Raw genomic sequence first — 21,575 nt, forward strand, 5'->3', positions numbered from 1 at the left:
TTCAGTGTTATGTATTATAGACAATTAGGATATCTTTCTCTTTTACAACACTTTGCCTACTCCCACTTGTCCCCTACATACTTTTTATATTCCTTCTCTCAATATCTTGATTGTAGTCACAACAATATTCAATGTTTATTTTAACTATGACTTTTCCTCTTCTGTAAAGTATTTTATTTTTTCTCAAGTCAACAGTGGTCTTTCCTTCCCTATTTGCTTAGTGTTTCTGTGTATCTGTCATTGATTCAAATGTCAACTTTCCTCTCATGGTTAAAGTCTCTTTATCAGATATGCAAGCACATCCACTGGATATTGTGTCACCTCCATCTTCTTAGAAGATTCCCTCTTGGAGCCTTCTGCCTTGCTCCTTCTGGACTGGCTGCCTAGTGGGCCCGCAGAGTACTGTCATCTTTATCCCCACCTCACCATTGTGCTGGGGAATTCCTTTTACCTCTCTTTTGGGTGGGATCCCTGTTTCCTAGATTCCATAGCTTCTTTTTTTCTTAGTTCCTCCTCATTTTGGTGGAGCATCCTCTAGTAACTTTCTAAGAAGAGAAACACATCTTTTAAAAATTGTATATAAATTGCAAAACTATAAAGACATTTTTATTCTACTCAAACTTGCTCAGTAATTTTAGTGGAGTACAGAATTCTACATTGGAATTCTCTCTTAAAAATCTGAAGGCATTGCTCTGTAGAATTTTGGCTCTCCAAAGGAAAATCTTTCAGTCTTTAGCTGTGGTTGAGGAAATATTTTCTTCTGGGTCTACATCTGTGGTCAGAAAAAGGAAGCAGGAGTTCTAACTGACATTTTTAAAGGGACAATTTATATATAATACGATGCACAAGTCTTAAATGTATAGCTTGTTGAATTTTTACACGTGTACACCTGTATAATCATCATCCAGGTCAAGATACAAAACTTTTCCCGCACCTTATCAAGGTCCCTTATGCCCCTTCCTGGTCAATTTCCCTCCCTTTCTTCAGGGGTAGCCCCTGTTCTGATTTTTTTCCACCTTAGGTTAGTTTTATGTGTTCTTAAACTTTATACAGAATCATACAGTACGTGCACTTTTGTGTCTGGCATCTTTTGCTCAATGTAATGTTTCTGAGATTCATCCATGTTGTTACACGCATCAGTGGTTTGTTCGTTTTATTGCTGAGTTTTATTTCACTTATGAGTATACTGTAAATTGTTCATCCATTCTTCTGTTCTTGGCATTTGGGTTGTTCCAGTTTTTGGCCATTATGAACAAGTGACTATGAACATTCTTGTCATGTCATTTTGTAGATATATGCTCTAGTTTGTCTTAGGTGTATACCTAGAAATGGAATTGCTGGGTCATAGGGTGGTATACATTTAACTTTATTAGAAACTGCTGATCTTTTTCCATAGTGGTTGTGCTGTTTTTAATTGTCCCTTCAATAGACTTGCAGTCAGTCCTATTTTTAGGCTCACTTTTATTTCCAGAGGTATCTGGTGCCACCCGTTTCTGAACATCTGGGGATTCTGAAGAGTAGATCCCACTGAGTTTTGGTTTTCCTCATTGCTGTCAGGGGATTCAGTCTTCTGAGGACCACTGAATCAATTCACACTCGTCCACCAGCTTTCTGACTTCCAACATTTGTTGCTGTTCTCGTGTTCTCTCCATCCTTAAGGATTCCTGCACTTAAAATTTTTCCTTTCCTGCCATTTTAGTGGGTTTGCAGGAACTAGCAGAGCAAATGCTTGTGCTCAATTCACCATTTTAACCCTGCTCACTTTTCAACTGTTCTGCCTTCCCACGATTACTGCAGCTACTTATTTATTTAAACATGCATAGGGAGTTTAAGTCACAACTTGAGCTTGGAGCAGTAGGGAAGCAAGGAGCAAAATTAAAGTCCTCAGGCAGTAGGGAAAGGTCAGCCTATTTAGAGAATAAAATCTTGTCTCAAAAAAGATACTCAACGATACCAAGCTGTGATAGACGTAATTATTTAATGATACTATGTGGTAGGGATTATGAGGAACTTTCAGCAGGTAGCAATAGGCAAATTGAGGGCAACATTTCTTCTTGATAGCCCCAGGTTTATCAGACATTCTTTTATTCATTTACTAAATTGTTACCTGGAATGAACTGGGGGCACAATTGCAAGAGTTCAGAGCTGAGGTGAATACCAAACACTAAATTGAAAAACATAATACCTTTTGTGTAAAGGCATCTAGCATAAATATCATAAACTACTTATGCTTCAAGTTAGTAACAAAAAATGAAACGAAAAGCAGAGAGCACTTAACTCAGGTTGCCAGTCCTTTTGAGAAGACTCATTCTTTGGATCTTGGATTTTGCATCTTACCCTTAAAGACCACAGGGCAATGTGGGGCAAGCCCTCCACTTTTTCGCTCTCACTAGCTCTCTTGATCTAAAATGCAAGTTCTAGAAAGACATTTCTCTGTCAACTCTGGGCTTTTATTTTTTTTCTTTCTCTTTCTCTCTTTTTTTTTTTTTTTTTTTTTTTTGAGACAGGGTCTCACTCTGTTGCTTGGGGTAGAGTGTAGTGGCGTCATCATAGCTCACTGCAGCCTCAAACTCTTGGGCTCCAGCAATTTTCTTGAGAGTAAATCCCAATGATGAATCAGTTTCAGTAGAATTCAGGAACAGTAACCCATAGTGTTCACTTCACTGAGCAGATGATGATTAATGTGAGGTGAGAACAATAGGAACGGGGCTTAAAGAGCAGAAACAATTTAGATTAAATACACGGAAAAAGTTTGTAGAGGAGTTACATCAGTCAGGCTCTCAGTGGGAAACAGACGGCAGAATATAATTATCATTTGATGAGAGGTTAATAAAGGGATGATTCAGAAAGGTGTGTGCAGGGTGTAGGGAATGGCGAAGCTATGAACCTCCCCTAAGCCTGAAAGATGGAGAAGGGTGGTTGCCAGAATCTGGAAGTCAGAATCATGTTCAGAGAGGACCTGTGGCTTTCCATTGAAGGGCACAGCCAGCCTGAGGTTGCAGAGAAGGAGCCAGAATGACATCCCCAACCTCAGTCTCCCCCCTCCCTGTGGTCTCCTGCCAGGGCTCCCCATTGGCTGAGCTCCACTGGAGACCAGAGGGCGAAGGAGCCCCCCTGACACAGTCTGCATAGGTCAGCCTCCCACTGGTGAAGGCTGGAGAGAAGCTCTGGTGAAACAAACAGGGGATATCCCGCACACAAATGTCAGGGGTCCAGTGTGGAGCCAGTTGCTAAAGTAGGCCATAGGAATCATTCGTTTTGGAGAAGTTTTGGAAATAATGCACCTGCAGATTATTCTCACAATTCGAGTATCCTTTCCACCTGCCATAAATTCAGGTGTGTCACAAGAGAAAGAATGAAATGCTGGTACCAGACCTAGTGAAATTCATTTTTTTAAAAAAATTCAGTTTGTAATAACAAGATGTTCATGCCTATTATTAGTAATAATAAAACCGTTTGGATAGTATTTTGCAGTTGACAAAGGACTTTCATGTACATAATTTTGTGCGATTCTCCCAATAATCTGGTGAGGTAGGTAGGAAGGTAGACCCATTTAATGGATGAGAAAAGTGAGTGTTCCAGAGGTTGCTAAGGCATCGCAGCAAACAAGTGGGAAAGCCTGAATTTAAATCAGGCTGCCTGATTTCAAAATCAGGTGCTTTTCACAAAGAGAAACTCAAATCACCTGCAATGATTTTTTTAAAAGGCAAAATGATGACATTATAAAAAATATAAGAAATTCTTCCGCTTCCCAGATATTGTTGAGTGGCCTTTGTGACTATGTTGTTCTTCATCGGCAGCTGATGTTTTACTGTCTCCAGGTTGGGGGGATGCCATCTGGTAAAGGTTAGTGTGGAAATCTGGGTCTTGGAAGTCATACCATTATAGCCAGGCTAAAGCTAGATGGTTCCTTCTGAAGATCTCTGTAATCTCTGAGCCCCTCATAGCACCAATATTTTATACCCTGGAACATGGTCCAACCTCTGAAAGAGGTGTCCTGGTAGGCCCCATGTATGATATATGCCACAGTAGTCTGTGCTAGAGTAATTCAGGTGACTATTTGGCCAATTTTGATCAGAGTTTAACAATAACAATAATAATAATAATAATAATAATAATAATAATTCTATATTCAGGAATAAAGTTGAGGAACAGTGCCTGGTGATTTTGTGCACAGTCTATGTGCCATGGCCCAGCTCCTCATTCTGGGCTTTGCAGGTGTGGCGTTCTGGTGATTTGACTTTGACTTGTCATTGGCAGCCCCTCGATACAGGAGGGAAACAAAGCCTACCAGGCAGTGAATCCCTGGGGTTTCTCATCTGGTTGTTTGTCAATCAGACGTTTTAGAAGTATTCCCGTTCATTGTATGATCTCACAATCCTGCTTTGGCAGCTGGATTTAGAATTTTCTTTTTTAAAAAATATAGTAAGTATAATTTATATACAGTGGAATCCCAGATTGTAAGTGTTCAGTTACCTGAGTTTTGATAATTGGAATCATGTATACAACCACCACCCTAAACTAGACATAGGACATTTTTATAACTCAAAAAAAATCTCCTCTTGTCTCTTTCCGGTCAGTCTCCTCCCTCCCCACCCCTAATAGGCAGTCACTCTTCTAATTTCTATCACCATAGAATTTTGTCTGTTCTGAACTTTACATAAATGAAATCATATAGTATCTGGCTTATTTTGCTCAATGTAATATTTCTTTATTGATACATAATATTTGTATTATACATATTTGTGGTATACATGTAATATTTTGTTACATGCACAGAATGTGTAATGATCAAATTAGGGTATCTATCACCTCAATGATTTATCATTTGTATGTGTTGGGAACATTTCAAGACATCTCTTCTAGCTATTTTGAAATATACAATACATTGTGGTTAACTATAGTGACCCTACTCTGCTATGAAACATTAGAACTTACACCTTCTACCTAACTGTATGTTTGTACCCTCTGCCTCCCACCCCCACCCCTTTCCCAGCCTCTGGTGATCATCATTCTGCTCTTTGCCTCCATGAGATTGACATTTTTAGCTCCCCTGTCTGAGTGAAAACATGCAATATTTGTCTTTCTGTGCCTGGCTTATTTCACTAAATATAATGACCTCCACTTTCATTCATGTTGCTGCAAATGACAGGATTTCATTCCTTTTTTATGGCCACATAAAAATTTCATTGTGTATATATACCACATTTTCTTTATCCATTTATCCATTAATGGACACTTAAGTTGATTCCATATCTTGGCTATTGTGAATAGTGCTGCAATAAATGTAGGGGTGAAGGTATGCCTTTGGTATACTGATTTCCTTTCCTTTGAATAAATACCCAGTAGTGGGATTGCTGGATTGTATGGTAGTTCTATTTTTAGTTTTTTGCAAAATCTCCATACTGTTTTCCATAATGGCTATATTATTATAATTTACATTCCCATCAACAGTGTATGAAGTTCCCTTTCCTCTGCATCCTCTCCAGCATGTTACTTTTTGCCATTTTGGCAATAGCCACTCTAAATGGGGTAAAATGATATCTCATTGTAGTTTTGATTTGCATTTCTCTGATAATTAGTGATGTTGAGCATTTTTTCATATACTTGTTGGCCATTTTTATGTCTTCTTTTGAGAAATGTCTATTCAGATCCTTTGCCTACTTTTTAATGGTATTATTTGTTTTTGTCCTATTGAGTTGTTTGAGTCCCTTATGTATTCTGGATGTTAGTCCCTTGCTGGATGAATGGTTTATAAACCTTTCTTTCCATTCAACAGGTTGTCTCTTCACTCTGTTGCTTATTTCTTTTGTTGTACAGAAGCTTTTTAGTTTAATGTTGTTCCATTTGTCTGTTTTTGTTTTGGTTGCCTGTGCTTTTGAGGTCTTAGCCGTAAAATCTTTGTCTAGACCAATGTCCTAGAGTGTTTCCTTATGTTTTTTTCAAGTAATTTTATAGTTTCATGTTTTATGTTTAAGGCTTTAATCCATTTTGAGTTGATTTTTGAATATGGGGAGAGATAGGGATCTAGTTTCATTGCTCTGCATATGGATATCCAGTTTTCCCAGCCCCATTTATTGAAGAGACTGTCATTTCTCCAATGTATGTTCTTGGTACCTTTGTTGAAAATCAGTTGACTGTAAATATGTGCATTTATTTCTGAGTTTTCTATTCTGTTCCACTGGTCTATATGTCTGTTTTTATACCAATACCATGCTGTTTTGGTTGCTATGAATTTTGAAGTCAGGTAGTGTGATGCCTCCAGCATTGTTCTTTTGCTCAGGATTGCTTTGGCTATGTGGGCTCTTTTTTAGTTCCATACAAATTTTAGGATTGGTTTTCTTTTTCTTTCTTCTTCTTCTTTTTTTTTATTTTGGAAAGGAGGTCTCACTACATTACTCAGGCTGATCTCAAACTCCTGGCCTCATGCCTCAGCCTCCCGAGTAGCTGGGACTATAGGCAGGAGCCACTGTGCCCAGCTTCCTTTTCTATTTCTGTGAAAAATGTCATTGGTATTTTCATAGAGATTTCATTGAGTGTATACCTACCCTATGTCCTGCAATTCTACATCTAGGAATGGACCCAGAGAAGTACAATTGTCTGCAAAAAGACTTGTAGAAGAACATTTACAGAAGCTTTATTCATATTAGACCAAAATGAAAAAGAACTCAGTATCCAACAGAAGAATGAATAAACCAGTTGCAGTGTATTCAAACAATGACATACTTTCAGCAATAAAAAGGAAGGAACTACTAATGCAAAACAATAATACGAAGTTCAGAAAGATTACATTGAGTGACTAGAGTAACTTGGCATTCTTCTCCTCCATGAAGAAGAACCAAAATGGTGAGAAGATAATCACATTTTGAAGAGAACATCTAAGAGAGAACACTGAATTTAGCAGAGAAGTGACTGAGAACTCCTGAGGCAGGAAAGCAGAGGGAGGCAAGGCAGCCAGCCTAGCCAGAATTGGCTGGGAGTCCCTACAGAGGCTCCCCAGTGCAGGGAAAGGGTAAGTGAGAGATCACTCTCGGTCGACATTCCCACTGCAGACTGCTGCAGTCCTAGCCATGGAAGAACCTCTTAACTCTCACAGGCTCTGAGACCACCGTAGAGAGCTACCTGGAGTCCACATGACAGCACTGCTCCAGAGAGGGAGCTCATGCTGGGTCCCACGCACCCCCTGAAACCCAATTAATCCATTATTCATATGTGAGGGCTTATTCCTCTCATTTTATTAATTGCTTTCTGGTTGTTTTTTATATCCTTTGTTCATTTCTTTCTCTCTTACTGTCTTGTGGTTTGGTGGTTTTTGAAGTAGTAACATTTGAGTCCTTTCTCTTCCTTACTTGTGCATTTACTCTAATAGTGGGTTTTATACTTTTTTGTGTTTTTAAATGGTAGATATCATTCTTTTGCTTCCAAATGTAGGACTCCCTTAAGCATTTCTTGTAGGGTTGGTCCAGTGGTGGTGAATAGTCTCAGTTTTTGCTTGTCTAGGAAAGACTTTATTTCTACTTCATTTATGAAGGATAACTTTGGTGTGTATAGATCCTTGGCTGGCAGTTTTTTTTCTTTCAGGACTGTGACTATGTCATTCAATTTTCTCCTGGCCTGTAAAGTTTCTGCTGAGAAATCCACTGTTAGTCTATTAGAGATCCACTTATATTTGACTAGATGTTTTTCTCTTGCTATTTTTAGAATTCTCTCCTTGTCTTTGAATTTTGACAGTTTGACTATAATGTGCCAGGAGGAGACCTTTTTCAATTGTACCTATTTGGGGATCTCTAAACTTTCTGAATGTCCAAATCTCTTGCTAGACTTGGGAAATTTTCAGTTATTATTTTATTAAATAGGTTTTTCATGCTTTGCCCTTCTCTTCACCTTCTGAAACACCCTAAATTCCTATATTTGGTCACTTTGTGGTGTCCCACATGTCACAAAAGCTTTCTTCATTCTTTTTAATTATTTTTTTCTTTATTTTTGTCTGCCTGGTTTAATTCAAAAGACCTGCCTTCAAGTTCTTAAATTCTTTCTTTTGCTTAATCTTGTCTATTGAAGCTCTTGATTGTATTCTTTTATTTCATTCATTGAATGAAATTCAGGTCCAGGATTTCTGTTTGGTTCTTTTTATGATAGCTCTCTCTTTGGTGAATTTCTCATTCATATCTTGGATTATTTTTCTGATTTCTTTGTATTGTTTATCTGTATCCTTCTTATATCTCACTTAGCTTATTTACTATCATTATTTTGAATTCTTTTTCAGGCATTTCATTAATTTCTTTTTCATTGGAGTCTGTTGCTGGAGAATTATTGTACTCCTTTGCAGGTGTCATGTTTCCTTGCTTTTACATGTTTCTTGTGTCCTTATGTTTATATCTGTGCATTTGATGTAACAGTCGCTTCTTCTAATTATTTGTAGGAGAAGGCTTTTTTCTGTAGACGTATCTATGGTCTTGGTTGGGTAGGGCACTTTAGCTTTGATTCTTGGTGCATGCAGTAGTATAGCCTCCATATGATTTCTTCTGCTATAAACAGCATCAGTGATATCTGTGACTTCCTCAGTGGCATAAGGCTTCAGTTAATGGAGGCTGTGGTAAGACTTGCTGTGGACAGGGATGCCAGGTGGGCTAGTTCTCCAGCTCCAATAGTGGCAGCAGTAGTCTGAACATGGCTGTCCTTGGGCCCTCAGGCAGTATACATGGGCACTAGTGTTGATGGGTCCAGGTGGACCAATTCTTGGGCATCCAGGCAGCTTTGTTGGATGTCAGAAGTGGCAGCAATGGGCTGGGCGGGTGGATGGGTCCTCAGGCCCCTGGGCAGTGTGCATGTCCTGGGCAATGGCAGTAGTGGTGGTGGGATAACCCTTGAGGTCCCAGGCAGCATACAATTGTGTTAGTGGTGGCTGTGATGAACTGGGCAGGCCATTCCCCAGGCCCCCAGGTGGTACATGCCAGTGGGTGCTGGTGATGATGGTGGCAGTGACCTGGGGTAGGCCCGTCCTCATGCTCCCAGGAGTGCACAGATACCAGTGGTGGTGGTTGGGGTGAGGCAATCCCCAGGCCTCCAGATGTTATGCTTTGGTGCCAGCAACAGGTGTTCTGGGCCTATTGTTAGGCCCCCTGGTGATGTGCACATGCACCCAGGATGACCATCAGGGCAGGGTGATCATCATGTCCCCAGGTGGCATGCTTGGGTGACAGAAGCAGTGGCAGTGGTGGGCAGGGAGAGCCTGTCCTCAGGATATGTGCATGTGAGTGGTGGCCACCCTGCTGTGGGGTGGGGGGGATGGGGTTGCTGTCAGTGACAGCAGTCCAGGCAGGCAGCTCTCAGGCTCTGGGGAGCACATGCATCAGTTCCCTTTGTCTTGGGGGCAGCCTTCCCAGTGCACTGTACCACCTGTCCCCCAGAGTGTAGGACATTATGTGGGCTAGAGTGCTGGGCACCCTGCTGCACTGCTGGGGTCATGCCACTGCAGTCCTCTGGGTAGACATGGGGGGATGTCATTGGGATTCCAGGGATTTGGAGATACTTGGGCTTTTGGGCCCCAGGGCACGATGCAGTCTGGTAGGGCTTGTGCTCTCAAAATGGCACCATGCTGCAGCTGCTTGGGTTTCAGGGGGTGCGTGGGACCCAGCATGAGCTCCCTCTCTGGAGCAGTGCTGTCATGTGGACTCCAGGTAGCTCTCTACGGTGGTCTCAGAGCCTGTGAGAGTTAAGAGGTTCTTCCATGGCTAGGACTGCAGCAGTCTGCAGTGGGAATGTCGACCGAGAGTGATCTCTCACTTACCCTTTCCCTGCACTGGGGAGCCTCTGTAGGGACTCCCAGCCAATTCTGGCTAGGCTGGCTGCCTTGCCTCCCTCTGCTTTCCTGCCTCAGGAGTTCTCAGTCACTTCTCTGCTAAATTCAGTGTTCTCTCTTAGATGTTCTCTTCAAAGTGTGATTATCTTCTCACCATTTTGGTCTTCTTTGTGGAGGAGAAGAATGCCAAGTTACTCTAGTCACTCAATGTAATCTTTCTGAACTTCGTATTATTGTTTTGCATTAGTAGTTCCTTCCTTTTTATTGCTGAAAGTATGTCATTGTTTGAATACACTGCAACTGGTTTATTCATTCTTCTGTTGGACACTGAGTTCTTTTTCATTTTGGTCTAATATGAATAAAGCTTCTGTAAACGTTCTTCTACAAGTCTTTTTGCAGACAATTGCACTTCTCTGGGTCCATTCCTAGATGTAGAATTGCAGGACATAGGGTAGGTATACACTCAGTATACACTCAGTTATTTTGCAGTTTTTAAAATAAAATTTTTATTTTAGAATAGTTTCAGATTTATAAAAAAAATTGCAAAGATAGAACATAGAAGTCCTATATCTCCACACTGGGTTTCCTCTATTATTGACATCTTACATTAGTATGGTACATTTGTCACAATTAGTGAATCAATATTGATACATTATTATCAACTGAAGTCCATTACTCTTCAAATTTCCTTCATTTTCACCTAATGTCCTCTTTCTGCCCAGGATCCCTTCCAGGATACCACATTTCATCTAGTTGTCTGATCTCCTTAGGCTCCTCTTGGCTGTGGCAGTTTCCCAGACTTGCCCTGTTTTTCATGACCTTGACAGTTTTGAGGAGTACTCATCAGGTATTTTATAGGGTTTACCTCAGTTGGGATTGTCTGATGTTTTTCTCGTAATTAGACTGAGGTCATTATGAGTTTTGGGGAGGAAGACCACAGAGGTAAAGTGCTGTTTTCTTCACATCGTATCAAGGGCACGTGCAATAGACATGACTTCTGATCACTGATGTTAACCTTGGCTGATGTAGTGTTTGTCAGGTTTCTCCACTGGAAAGTTATTCCCTCTCTCGTTTTTATGCTGTATTCTTTGGACAGAAGTCACCCGGTGCAGCCCACACTTAAGGAGTAGGGAATTGAGGGTACAGTATCTCCATAAATTATTTGGAGTTCTTCTGCACGGAAGATTTATATTTAATTTTTAAGAAACTGACAATTTGCAAAAGTGGTTAAACACTCTTACGTTTGCACAAGCAAAGTGCTCCTCTTCACTGACACTTGGTATTATTAGTCTTTTAAATTGTAGCCATTTTAGTTGGTTTGAAGTGGTAAAATGAGCACCTTTTCATGTGTTTATTGGCCATTTCTTTTCTGTTTTTTTTTTTTTTTTAACTTTTGGGTCATCCTTGCATAGGGCCCATGCCAATCTTCTCTTCATTATTCCAGTTTTAGTATATGTGCTGCCAAAGCACACTATTGGCCATTCTTATATCCTCTCTGTGTGTGTATATGTGTATGTAATATCTGTTCAGGTCTTTTGGCCCAGTTTTTAATTGGGTTGCTTGTCTTTTTATTATAAAGTTGAGGAGTTATTTGTGTATTCTGGATACAGGTTGTTTGTTCAATATATGTATGAAAATATTTTCTACCAGTCTGTGATTTGCCTATTTATTTCTTAACTGTGTCCTTTGGTGAGCTGGATTTAAGATTTTCATGAAGAGATTTGGGGTCCAGTATGGGGAGTAATGGACGCTCACCCATTTTCTATTTGGTAATGTTAATTTTTAGTGGTGCGCTGGTGGACATAAACATTGTAATCACACTTTCTTTTCAAGGCATCTCATATTGCATTAAAAAAACTTTTCCAAAGGAAAGTTCAAGAGTTTCCCATAGTAACAATGATTGTGTTGTTGGGTGTGAAGATTCAGCTATATTAGATCTCTTTGGATAGCAACTGCCAGTGTGTAAAAGAAGCCTATGTGGGAGGATCATCTTCTGTCCTTTGCCAGTTATTCATTCTCCCTTTCCAAGAAGCTTTGGCATAGTCATGAATGATATAGTACAAGAGGGACATATAGTGCATGCTGTTCAAGTTGAGTCCTATAGACACTGAGGAATCCAGCTGGGGAAACAGTCACAACAGCAGCCGCTGCTAGCATTTTCCCAAAGGTTCAATGACAGGGCATGTACAAATTAACAATAAAAGAAGCCAGACTTGTCTTGGAAAGAAAAAGGAATTCTCGTTAGGAAAGGTGGCATCATGTGATATTAAATCTTGACTCATAAAAGGGATCTGGGGAGACGCTTTCAAGCTTGACTTGGAGTAACAACAGTAGTTAAAGAACAAGGTTTCTCCGTTAGAGTTTGCATGTGAACTCATTTACCAGCCAACTCTGCATACCAGCTACCTGAATTGGTGCTTGGTGCTAACCCTGATAGTCGTTGGCTCTAGTCTTTTATATTTGCTTTTGTATTTGTGATAAGGTTTTATATTTATAATAATCATAGCTCTCAAATTGAAAAGCCCATATAGTCTCTAATTTTACTAAATACTGGCTTCTTGGTTGAGCACTGTCAAAGTTTAATTATTTGGAGTAATATTTGTGCTATTTAACTTTGGATAAACGTACATGGAAGATCTTTGTTGTACACTTACTCTTTACTACGTAAACTGTTCTGAACTGAAAAAAGACCCATCTTGATGTTCATTTGTATAGTGTGGTTCCTGGATTGTAATGGCTCTGAGCGCCTTGATTTTCCTGGGTTCCATGTACATTTGAGAGTTCTCCATTTGTCTACTTAGTGTTGATCGCACAAAAATTAAAAAAAAAAAATTAGAATGGCTTAAGGAGGAAATAGCCAGGGCTTAGTGTAATGTAGAGATAAAAGACAAGGGAATAAGAACTATTTGCAAAGAGGGAAAAAATAGGGACTTGAGTTTACTGAGATGACTTGAGAGTCAATGGCATTCCTCAGCACAATTTTAACAATTCTAAAATATGAGAAAAGTTAGTACGTTAAAAACACACTTGTGACCTTTTTTTAAAAAAAGTTTCCTCTTGGAAGAGAATGAGAGTTTTTTTTATTCAGACAAAACTATGGATTTAGCTGTCATCTTTTTCTAACTACCCATTCTCTTGCCGTTTCAGGTAAACCTCTTTGTGCTGCTCTCTGTGGTTTGTGTCCTCCTAAATCTAGCTGGATTTATCCTAGGCTTCCAAGGGGCCCAGTTTGTGTCCAGCGTGCCCAGGTGTGATCTGGTAAGCCGTCCTAAAACGTCACTCTGCATCCAGGCAGATCCTGGCCTGTCCGGTGTTCCTGGCGTGACTTGCAATAGTCAGCACCAGGCAACCATCCTGCAGCAAACCCTGAAATTGGTAAAAGGAAGTGAAAAAACAAAACAAAGAGCTGCCTGCTAATAATTCCACTCAGGTTGTCAATGATTTTTTCCAAAGCAGGGACCAGCCAGCTATAACCCCAGAACCACAGTAATATAATGCATTGTTAGTGAATGGATGGGTCAGGTGTCGACAATCAATCTCTGTCTGCCCTCATCTAAGGAGGAAAAATGGATATTATCTGCATACAGGTCAATAATCCTTTACCTGAAATCCTTGGAGGCCAGGTGTGTGTCAGAATTTAGAGCTTTTCCAATTTTAGAAGATGAATGTGGTGCACATACCATTTATTATGTAGCACACCAGTGGAGTCTGGGACAGCGGGCTGGAATCAAGACTGGTTTTCAGAGCTTTTTGGTTTTCAGAATTGTGGAAAAGAGGTTATGGACCTGTACCATCTCAATTTTAAAAGTAATTTTTTTTTTTTTTTTTTTTTAAAGTAGAGATGGGGTCTCGCTCTTGCTCAGGCTGATCTTGAACTCCTGAGCTCAAGTGATCCTCCTGCTTTAGTCTCCCAGAGTGCTAGGATTACAGGCGTGAGCCACTGTGCCTGGCCTAAAAACATTTTAACTGTGGTAAAATACACATAACTTAAAATTTACCATCTTAACCATTTTTAAGTGTACAGTTCAGTAGTGTTAAGTGCATTCACATTGTTGTACAACCAATCTCCAGAACATATCTCATCTTGCAAAACCAAAACTCTGTGTACATTAAACAACTTCCCATCCTCCCCTCTACCCAACCCCTGGCAATCACCATTCTACTTTCTGTTTCTATGAACTTGGCTTCTGTAGGTGCCTCATACAAGTAGAATCACACAGTATTTGTCCTTTTGTGACTGGCTTATTTCACTTAGCATAACATCCTTAAGTTTCATCGATATTGTAACATGTGTTAGAATTCTCTTTTTATAAGACTGAATAATATTTCATTGTATGTAAATGACACATTTTTTTTATCCACTTATCCATTGATGGATATTTAGGTTAGTTTCGCCTCTTGGCTGTTATGAATAATGCTGTAATGAATGTGGGTATGCAACTATCTCTTTGAGATACTGGTTTTAATTCTTTTGTGTATATACCCAGAAAGTGGGATTGTTTAATCATAGGTTAATTCTGTTTTTAGTTTTTTGAGGAACTTCCATACTGTTTTCCATAGTGACTGTACCATTTCATATTCCTACCAATAGTGCACAATGGTTCTGATTTCTCCACACTTCACTGACACTGTTATCTTCTTATTGTTTTGATAGTGGCCATCCTAATGGGTATAAGATGGTATCTCATTGTGGTTTTGATTTGCATTTCCCTAATGGTTAATGACGTCGAACATCTTTTCATATGCTTGTTGGTCATTTGTATGTCTTCTTGGGAGGAATGTCTATGCAAGTCCTTTGCCCATTTTTAAATCAGGTTATTTTGTTTTTGTTGGATTTTAGGAGTTCTTTATATACTCTGCATGTTAACCCCTTATCAGATACATGGTTTTCATTAAGTGTATTTTTAATTAAAATTTTTTTCCCACCAACAAACCAAATCTGTGATTATTTCTAATGATATAATTTTAAAAATTTGGGAAAGCCATGAAAGTATAGGACAGAACTTAAAAATCATTTGAATTGGCCAAGAGCAGTGGCTCATGCCTGTAATCTCAGTGCTTTGGGAGGCCAAGATGGGAGCATTGTTTGAGGCCAGGAGTTCAAGGCCAGCCTGGGCAACATAGCAAGACTCCATATGTAAAAAAAATTTTTTTTTAATTAACCTGGCATGGTGGCATACCTGTAGTCCCAGCTACTCAGGAGGCTGAGGCAGGAGGATTACTTGAGCCCAGGAGTTTGAGGTTGCAGTAAGCTATGATGATACCACTACATTCTAGCCTGGGTGGCAGAGCAAGACCCTGTTTCAAAAAAAAAGTCATTTGAATTTTCACTATTCTGGGATAGCACAGTTAACCATTTAGCCATATTTTATGTATCTGTTTATGCATAACACACACAATGAGATCATACTGTAATCAACAGGATTATACCATAATTGCTTTTCATTAGGGAAGCTATTGACAAAGTCCTTTGGGGGAAGGGGGCAGGCTCGTCTCTCCTCTTTCCCTTTCCACCCACATCACTCACCCCAAATCCATAGTGACAAGCTGATGAAATCTTATTTCATAGTATTTTAATCATACAATTTTATATAAATATGTATGGGGTAAAGTTATTCATGATTTATTTTTTTTAAGAATGGGATATATTATATATACTTCCCTGCCTTTTGTTTTTCTCACTTAAAGTTGTACCATTCAAAGGTATACTAGATAGAGATGTAATGCCTTATTTTCTTGGAACAAGTTAGTTTTCTATTTTGTTGTTGTCTCTTGTGGCTTGGATTTTGTCCAGTAGAAACAATGCTGCCACGAATACGGTTCTACATACCCTCATGGGGGCTGTTAGTCCTAAGTGCAATAGGTTACCAGGACAAGGGATTGTGCTTAGCAGTGTAACTTTTCTTCTGCATGTCTCATTTATTATTACAGATTCAACCATTTTATGATTTTATCCATTTTTTAAACATTAAGGTAAAAGTTGCAGTGAAAGGCACACATCTTAAGGGTGCAGCTCGCTGACTTTTGACCAATGTATACACTAATTTTGACAAATGTGTGCTCTCAGCTTATACTCCAAGCAAGATCTAAAACAGTTCCATCACCCTAGAAAGTTCTTTGGTGTCCCTTTTCAGGCGGTGTCTACTCTGTCATAGGCAACCACTGTTCCTGTTTCTTTCAGCATAGATTAGTTTTGCCTGTTCTGGAACTTCCTATAGATGGAGTCACGTGGTATGTATCTTTTCTGTCTGACTTATTTTGCTCAGTGTAATGTTTTTGAGATTCATCCATGTTTATATATTGTATCAATTGTTTGCCTTTTTATTTTTATTTTTGCAGAACAGTATTTCATTGTATAAAAATACCACACTTGGTTTTATCCGTTCTCCTGTTGATGGACATTTGGATTGTTTCCAATTTGGGGATATTATGAACTAAGCTGCTGTGAAAATTTCTGTATAGGTTTTTGGAGGGGACTGTTTTCATTTCTCTTTAGTAAATATTATACCTAAGCATGGAATTTCTGGGTCATGTGGTGCTGGACAGTTTTCCAAAGTAGTTGGGAAAATAAGGTTTTTTTTTTAATTCAAAATAAGTGGTCAATTCCTTTATTAATGGGCTTAAACACACATTTCTACCAGTGGCTGTCTGCCTCTCCACCAGCAGTAAGTGTTTCTTTCTCTTTAATTTTTTGCCAGTCTGATGGGGCTAAAGCGAGAGCTCCTCGTTACTTTAATTTGCAGTTTCCTGATGGCTAAAGATGGCGTTGTTATTTTTAAAAAGCTATCCAGAAAATTCTAATGTGCAGCTAGAGTTGAGAAACCATAGTGTTGGAAGACGGAGGAAGGAAGACAAGGATCTGACAGCTTTGGGTGAACAGTGTGAAGTTGGAAGGGTGGATGTTTATCATTTAGAATTGGGGAGACTTTTGCAGGTTCGTTTGTGGTTAGGTTAAAGAGATTGGAGAGAAGTTAGAATAAGTCTTTAGAAATATTGGGCAGAGATGGGATTAAGAACAGAGGTGAAAGTTAGATTTGGCAAGGCTCAGGAACAAAGGGAACAAGGAACACACAGTGCACATTTACCTGGAATCATTTTGCACAGAGCCTCAGGGCTTCCTTGTATCCAGTGGGCAAAGTAATTGATATTGATGATCATTTGTATAATGATTAAACTTTCAAATAGTCTTGTTTAAAGGGATTAACTTTCAACCATCTGGAAAATTTTGCTATCCGGACTAGCTCACCCCAAAGGTTCCAGATAGCTGAAGTTTCTGTGTGCTTAGACATCTAGAGTGACAGAGCCAGGTGTGCGCACCTCACACAGGCTGGTTTCTCGCTGAGCGCCTTGTACCAATAATGGACTTGCGTGGGAAGGGAGCACTTTGTAAGGTGACACCCAGTATTCTCTGAGGGAAGTAGAGTCCTCAAGTAAGATTTGTGAGGCTCGCACCGAGTACAAGAAATAAAAATCGCACAGTGTGATGTTGAAAAAGGTGACTTTGGTTCCTGTGGGGAGGAGTGGAGCTCATCTACATGAGCAGAGTCTTCTCCACTAGCTGCTTATTTCTTACTAGTAAATAGTGTTAGTATTTTATTTTTATTTTTTTATAGCAACCGCCACCCCCCCCCCAGTCTGTTGTTAGTATTAAAACAGGAGCTTCTCAGTTCGAGACTTTAAAGGACAAAGGAGGAATATTAAAGGAGTGATATTCACCTGCTGACCTTAGCCTGGTGTATGGGCTGTTATTAATCATGGAAGAGGGCAGAGAGAAAGCCAGCGATCCCCGAGAGGAGAGAAAGTTCCCACCTGTCTAGACCCTGCCTGGAGAAAGCCTGTCTGAATCAGGCTGAGGTAGTTTTCCTCTAGAAGGCGGGAGCTAGCGTAGATATTAGCAGCAGGACGTATCTTCAAAGATGTGAGCCGAGGGAAGAAAGATTCTCATGGAAACAGCCTTGTCTGTGTGCGGGGTTATGGGTTTAGGTGACAACCTCCACAGCAAAACCAGGAAAGGACAGAAACCAAGTGGGGACGAATTGAGAGAGATCATGGAGCCCACAGAGGTGACTCTAGATGTAATTCCTTATACCAGAGAAAGAATTGATAGCATAACATGACGTAATAACACATCCCTTTCAATGTGGTTTCAGGACAAAGAATGAAAAATCTTAGAGAATCCATGGAGTTCTAGAAAGGGCAGAACTAATCTGTGAGGGAAGAACATCAGCACAGTGGTTGCCTCTGGGAGGGTGGGGACAGGGCTTGATGGAGAAGGAGCATGAGGGAATTTTCTCCGGAGATGATAATATTCCGTGTATTGGTGAGGGTTTGGGTTACACTGGTGTTTGCTTTACTCAAAATTTCTCGAATGGTACACTTAAGATTTGTGTATGTAAATTTTTTTTTGTGTGTTTGTGAATTTTTTTGTGTGTATATAAATTTTACCTCAAAAAAAAGAGGAACTATAACCAAACCAAAAAAAAAAAAAAGTTATGTAATCCAGTAGTGGAATTTTTTTTCTTAGCTTTCTAGGCAACTTGTATTAGGAAGTTCGAACCAAGTTTTCTTCTGATTTAGAAAAACATTATGAAATCTATTATTAAAACTGGAGGTTAAAAATCTTAATTAAATAAGGAAAAAAAGTTTTTTTCCCCCCATGTAGCAACTAAAACACTACAGATGTTCAGTCATTCTTAAAGATTCCTGAAGAATTTTTTGTTTTTTTTTTTGAGACAGAGTCTTGCTCCGTTGCCCAGGCTAGAATGCTGGGGTGTCAGCGTAGCTCACAGCAACCTCAAACTCCTGGGCTCAAGCAATCCTCCTGCCTCAGCCTCCTGAGTAGCTGGGACTACAGGCATGCGCCACCATGCCCGGCTAATTTTTCTATATATATTTTTAGTTGTCCATATAATTTCTTTCTATTTTTAGTAGAGCTCTTGCTCAGGCTGGTCTCGAACTCCTGAGCTCAAAGAATTCGCCTGCCTCGGCCTCCCGGAGTGCTAGGATTACAGGCATGAGCCACTGCACCCGGCCAGATTCCTGAAGAATTTTGCAGCGAATAAAGTCAAAGTTGCCTGATTAATTTAACAATTAATGGAAGAGGTATAGCTTTTCGTTTTAGGCAAAATAGAGTAATCAACTTCAGTAGCTCAAGCAGCAGAGCAAGTAAGACTGAAACTGTGCCCTAAAATTATGGGTCTTATTAACCAAAATCAGGTGTTATCTATATTCACAACCTGACTCAAGGAAAATTTGGAAAAGTGACCAAAAGTTTGCAAAGCATCTCACTAAAAGTATATGAAGTTACTCATCAGCAATGTTATCACCTCAAGTAAAACAACAAGAATCTATGACTATACTGAAAATGTGAACTAAGAGGTCCCTTTAAGCTTACATGGTCTAGGGCTACTGGTCACAGAATATACCATGTGCTTCTTACAGACACGTGGTAGATCGGACTTCTCTGCCTTCTTGGAGTTAGATGGGACCATGTGATTTGCTTTAGCAATGACATTGTGAGCTAAGGTGACGAATGTCATTTGCAAGAGGAGGCTTCTAGCTAGAGTTGCCAGATTTAACAGGTAAAATTACAGGACTCCCGGTTAAGTTTGGATTTCAGATAAACAGCTAATAATTTTCTGGTATAAACATGCTTCATGCAATGTTTGGCGCATACTTCTACTAAAAAATATATCTGGGTCCCTAAGGAAGTCTGATGAGCAGAGTCGCCTGCTGACCTGATGTGTAGCATATTTAGGAAATAACCTTTGTTGGGTAAGTCGCTGAACTTTCGGTTTTGGTGGTTGCCACAGCACACGCTAACCTATGTTGACTGAGGGAAGCATTGCGTGCCGGGGAGCCCTGCCATGTCTCATTCTGCGGGATTGGTGCTCTGTGCGGGAGCCAGCGTATTTTTTTTTTAATAATTAAATTATTGTTCTACCTTTTCCCCTTAAGGTGGATTTAGGTGAAGGCAAGATTTGTTTCTGTTGTGAAGAATTTCAACCCGCCAAATGTACAGACAAAGAAAATGCCTTGAAACTCTTTCCAGTCCAGCCATGTAGTGCTGTGCATCTGCTACTTAAGGTACCTTGCCTGGATTCCCACCCGCACCAGTAACACGCCCCTGAGTCCCCAGAGAAGGCCAAGTTACTTGAAATATTCCTATCTGTTACCTCCCTCAAACAATTAAGCTGCTGAAAGCATATATGAGCGACCCCTCATTAGTGACCCAGAGGCAGAATTGAGTACAGAAAGAACCACAGATTATGGTGTGTGTTAAATTATGTATGGGTGGTTTTCTTTGTGTTCAAGAACTGTAAGATAGTAAAAAATGGAAAGAAGCCTGACTATATATGTATATGCACACACTTACACACATACATGTATATACATGCACACATATATAGGACGTAGCTTTTAGCAAAACCTTTAAATTGCATGCTCATTTGTCATTGTTCTTATGCTCAAATTTGTTGGTTTCAGTGAGTCCCGTGGGCTGGTGAGTGCTACCTGTCTATGACATGTAGACTAAGGAGAGATAGCGGACAAAAAATGTAGGGAAAATGTAAGCACTTTATCTCTTGTTTAATAAACAACAACTATAATAAGCAAAAGAGATTTTAAAAACAAACAAATGATTCCAGTTGAAGAGAAATACACAATCAGCCTTTATCGGGGAATTGGATGTACATTGTGCCCTGACTTAAGGAACATTAGCCCAGTGAGTGACAAAATCAGCTGGTGAACCCTGAGGTGTTGGCTTGTGGAGATGCCACTATCGCCGGCTTTCTTTAGATCTTGTCTTGGGTTTATTTTTGGTGGGTGGGGCGGGGGAGGAATCTCTAAGCAAAGAGAGAGGACTGTTCAAGCTCCCAGCCCTGCGTTATGTGGGATGTAGAAATGGCCTGCTCTCTCTGGCATCTACATTTTTGGTAGCTGAGTCACCCCCAAACTTTCTGAGCCAGGCCTGAGCCTGGGGAAAGCCCCGCTAAGGAGCCAGGACTGTCGCAACAGCAACTTTTGGAATGGTCTTTGCTGCTATTTTGAGACATGTGTTTAGAGGAGAGAAGTCCTATTTACACTGGGGCTGGCCTGGCCCCTGCAGCGTCCTGGTTGGGTGCTCAGGGCAGCACGGCCAATTGGTCCTGAAATAGAATCAGTGGCCACAAATGAAGCAGTGTGTGTCCTGGTGGGAGGCTGGAAATTGCTGTCCCTGGGGACACCAGTTTCAGAAGAGAAATGGGTTGCTCTCCTGGAAGGAACGTTTCTAGATAGTATTGTGATGCTTGCAAAAAGGAATCCTGTAATACCAGGTCTTTCTGGGACAAGAAGCTTCTAAGATAATTGTTTGAAATTAAGAAGTACACATTAGTGCATGAATGTCATAATAATAGCCAGCATTTACTCCGGCACTTTCCATGAGCCAAACAGCACCTACATTCTTTACACACATTTTCTCATGAGAATTGTCTTATTGGGACAATATTATTATTATTTGTAACACTTTTTACATTGCATTCTGGTCGTCTGTGTTGAAGTACGTAGCGGTGTCATTGTTCCCTTGTTCTAGAAAGTCCTCTTCGCCCTCTGTGCCTTGAACGCCCTGACCACCACGGTGTGCTTGGTGGCTGCCGCCCTCCGCTACCTGCAGATATTCGCAACCAGAAGATCCTGCGTTGTAAGTCTGTGCAGGGCGGCGTCGTGACCGCCTTGGCCGAGCCAGCCTGCAGACCCTTTTGCGTAATCCATTGCTTTTCTCCCCATGCCTTGG

The 21,575-nt window shown here is 40.2% G+C and overlaps 1 protein-coding gene and 1 non-coding gene across 2 annotated transcripts in view; one reads left to right on the forward strand and one right to left on the reverse strand.

Annotated features, from left to right (window-relative positions):
* The window catches only part of FAM189A2 (family with sequence similarity 189 member A2), a 62,962-nt gene that overhangs the window by 26,601 nt on the left and 14,786 nt on the right, over positions 1 to 21,575 (forward strand). Inside the window, exons 3-5 of the mRNA XM_045562406.1 lie at positions 12,950 to 13,060; positions 19,760 to 19,888; positions 21,375 to 21,482. Of these exons, the coding sequence (XP_045418362.1) occupies positions 12,950 to 13,060; positions 19,760 to 19,888; positions 21,375 to 21,482 (348 nt within the window). The remainder of the gene's footprint in view (positions 1 to 12,949; positions 13,061 to 19,759; positions 19,889 to 21,374; positions 21,483 to 21,575) is intronic.
* LOC123646745 lies at positions 11,170 to 11,272 on the reverse strand. The gene has a single exon (XR_006738003.1). It is a non-coding gene; the product is annotated as a U6 spliceosomal RNA (small nuclear RNA).

Source organism: Lemur catta, chromosome 10 (genome assembly GCF_020740605.2).
Source record: "Lemur catta isolate mLemCat1 chromosome 10, mLemCat1.pri, whole genome shotgun sequence".
Lineage (NCBI taxonomy): Eukaryota > Metazoa > Chordata > Mammalia > Primates > Lemuridae > Lemur > Lemur catta.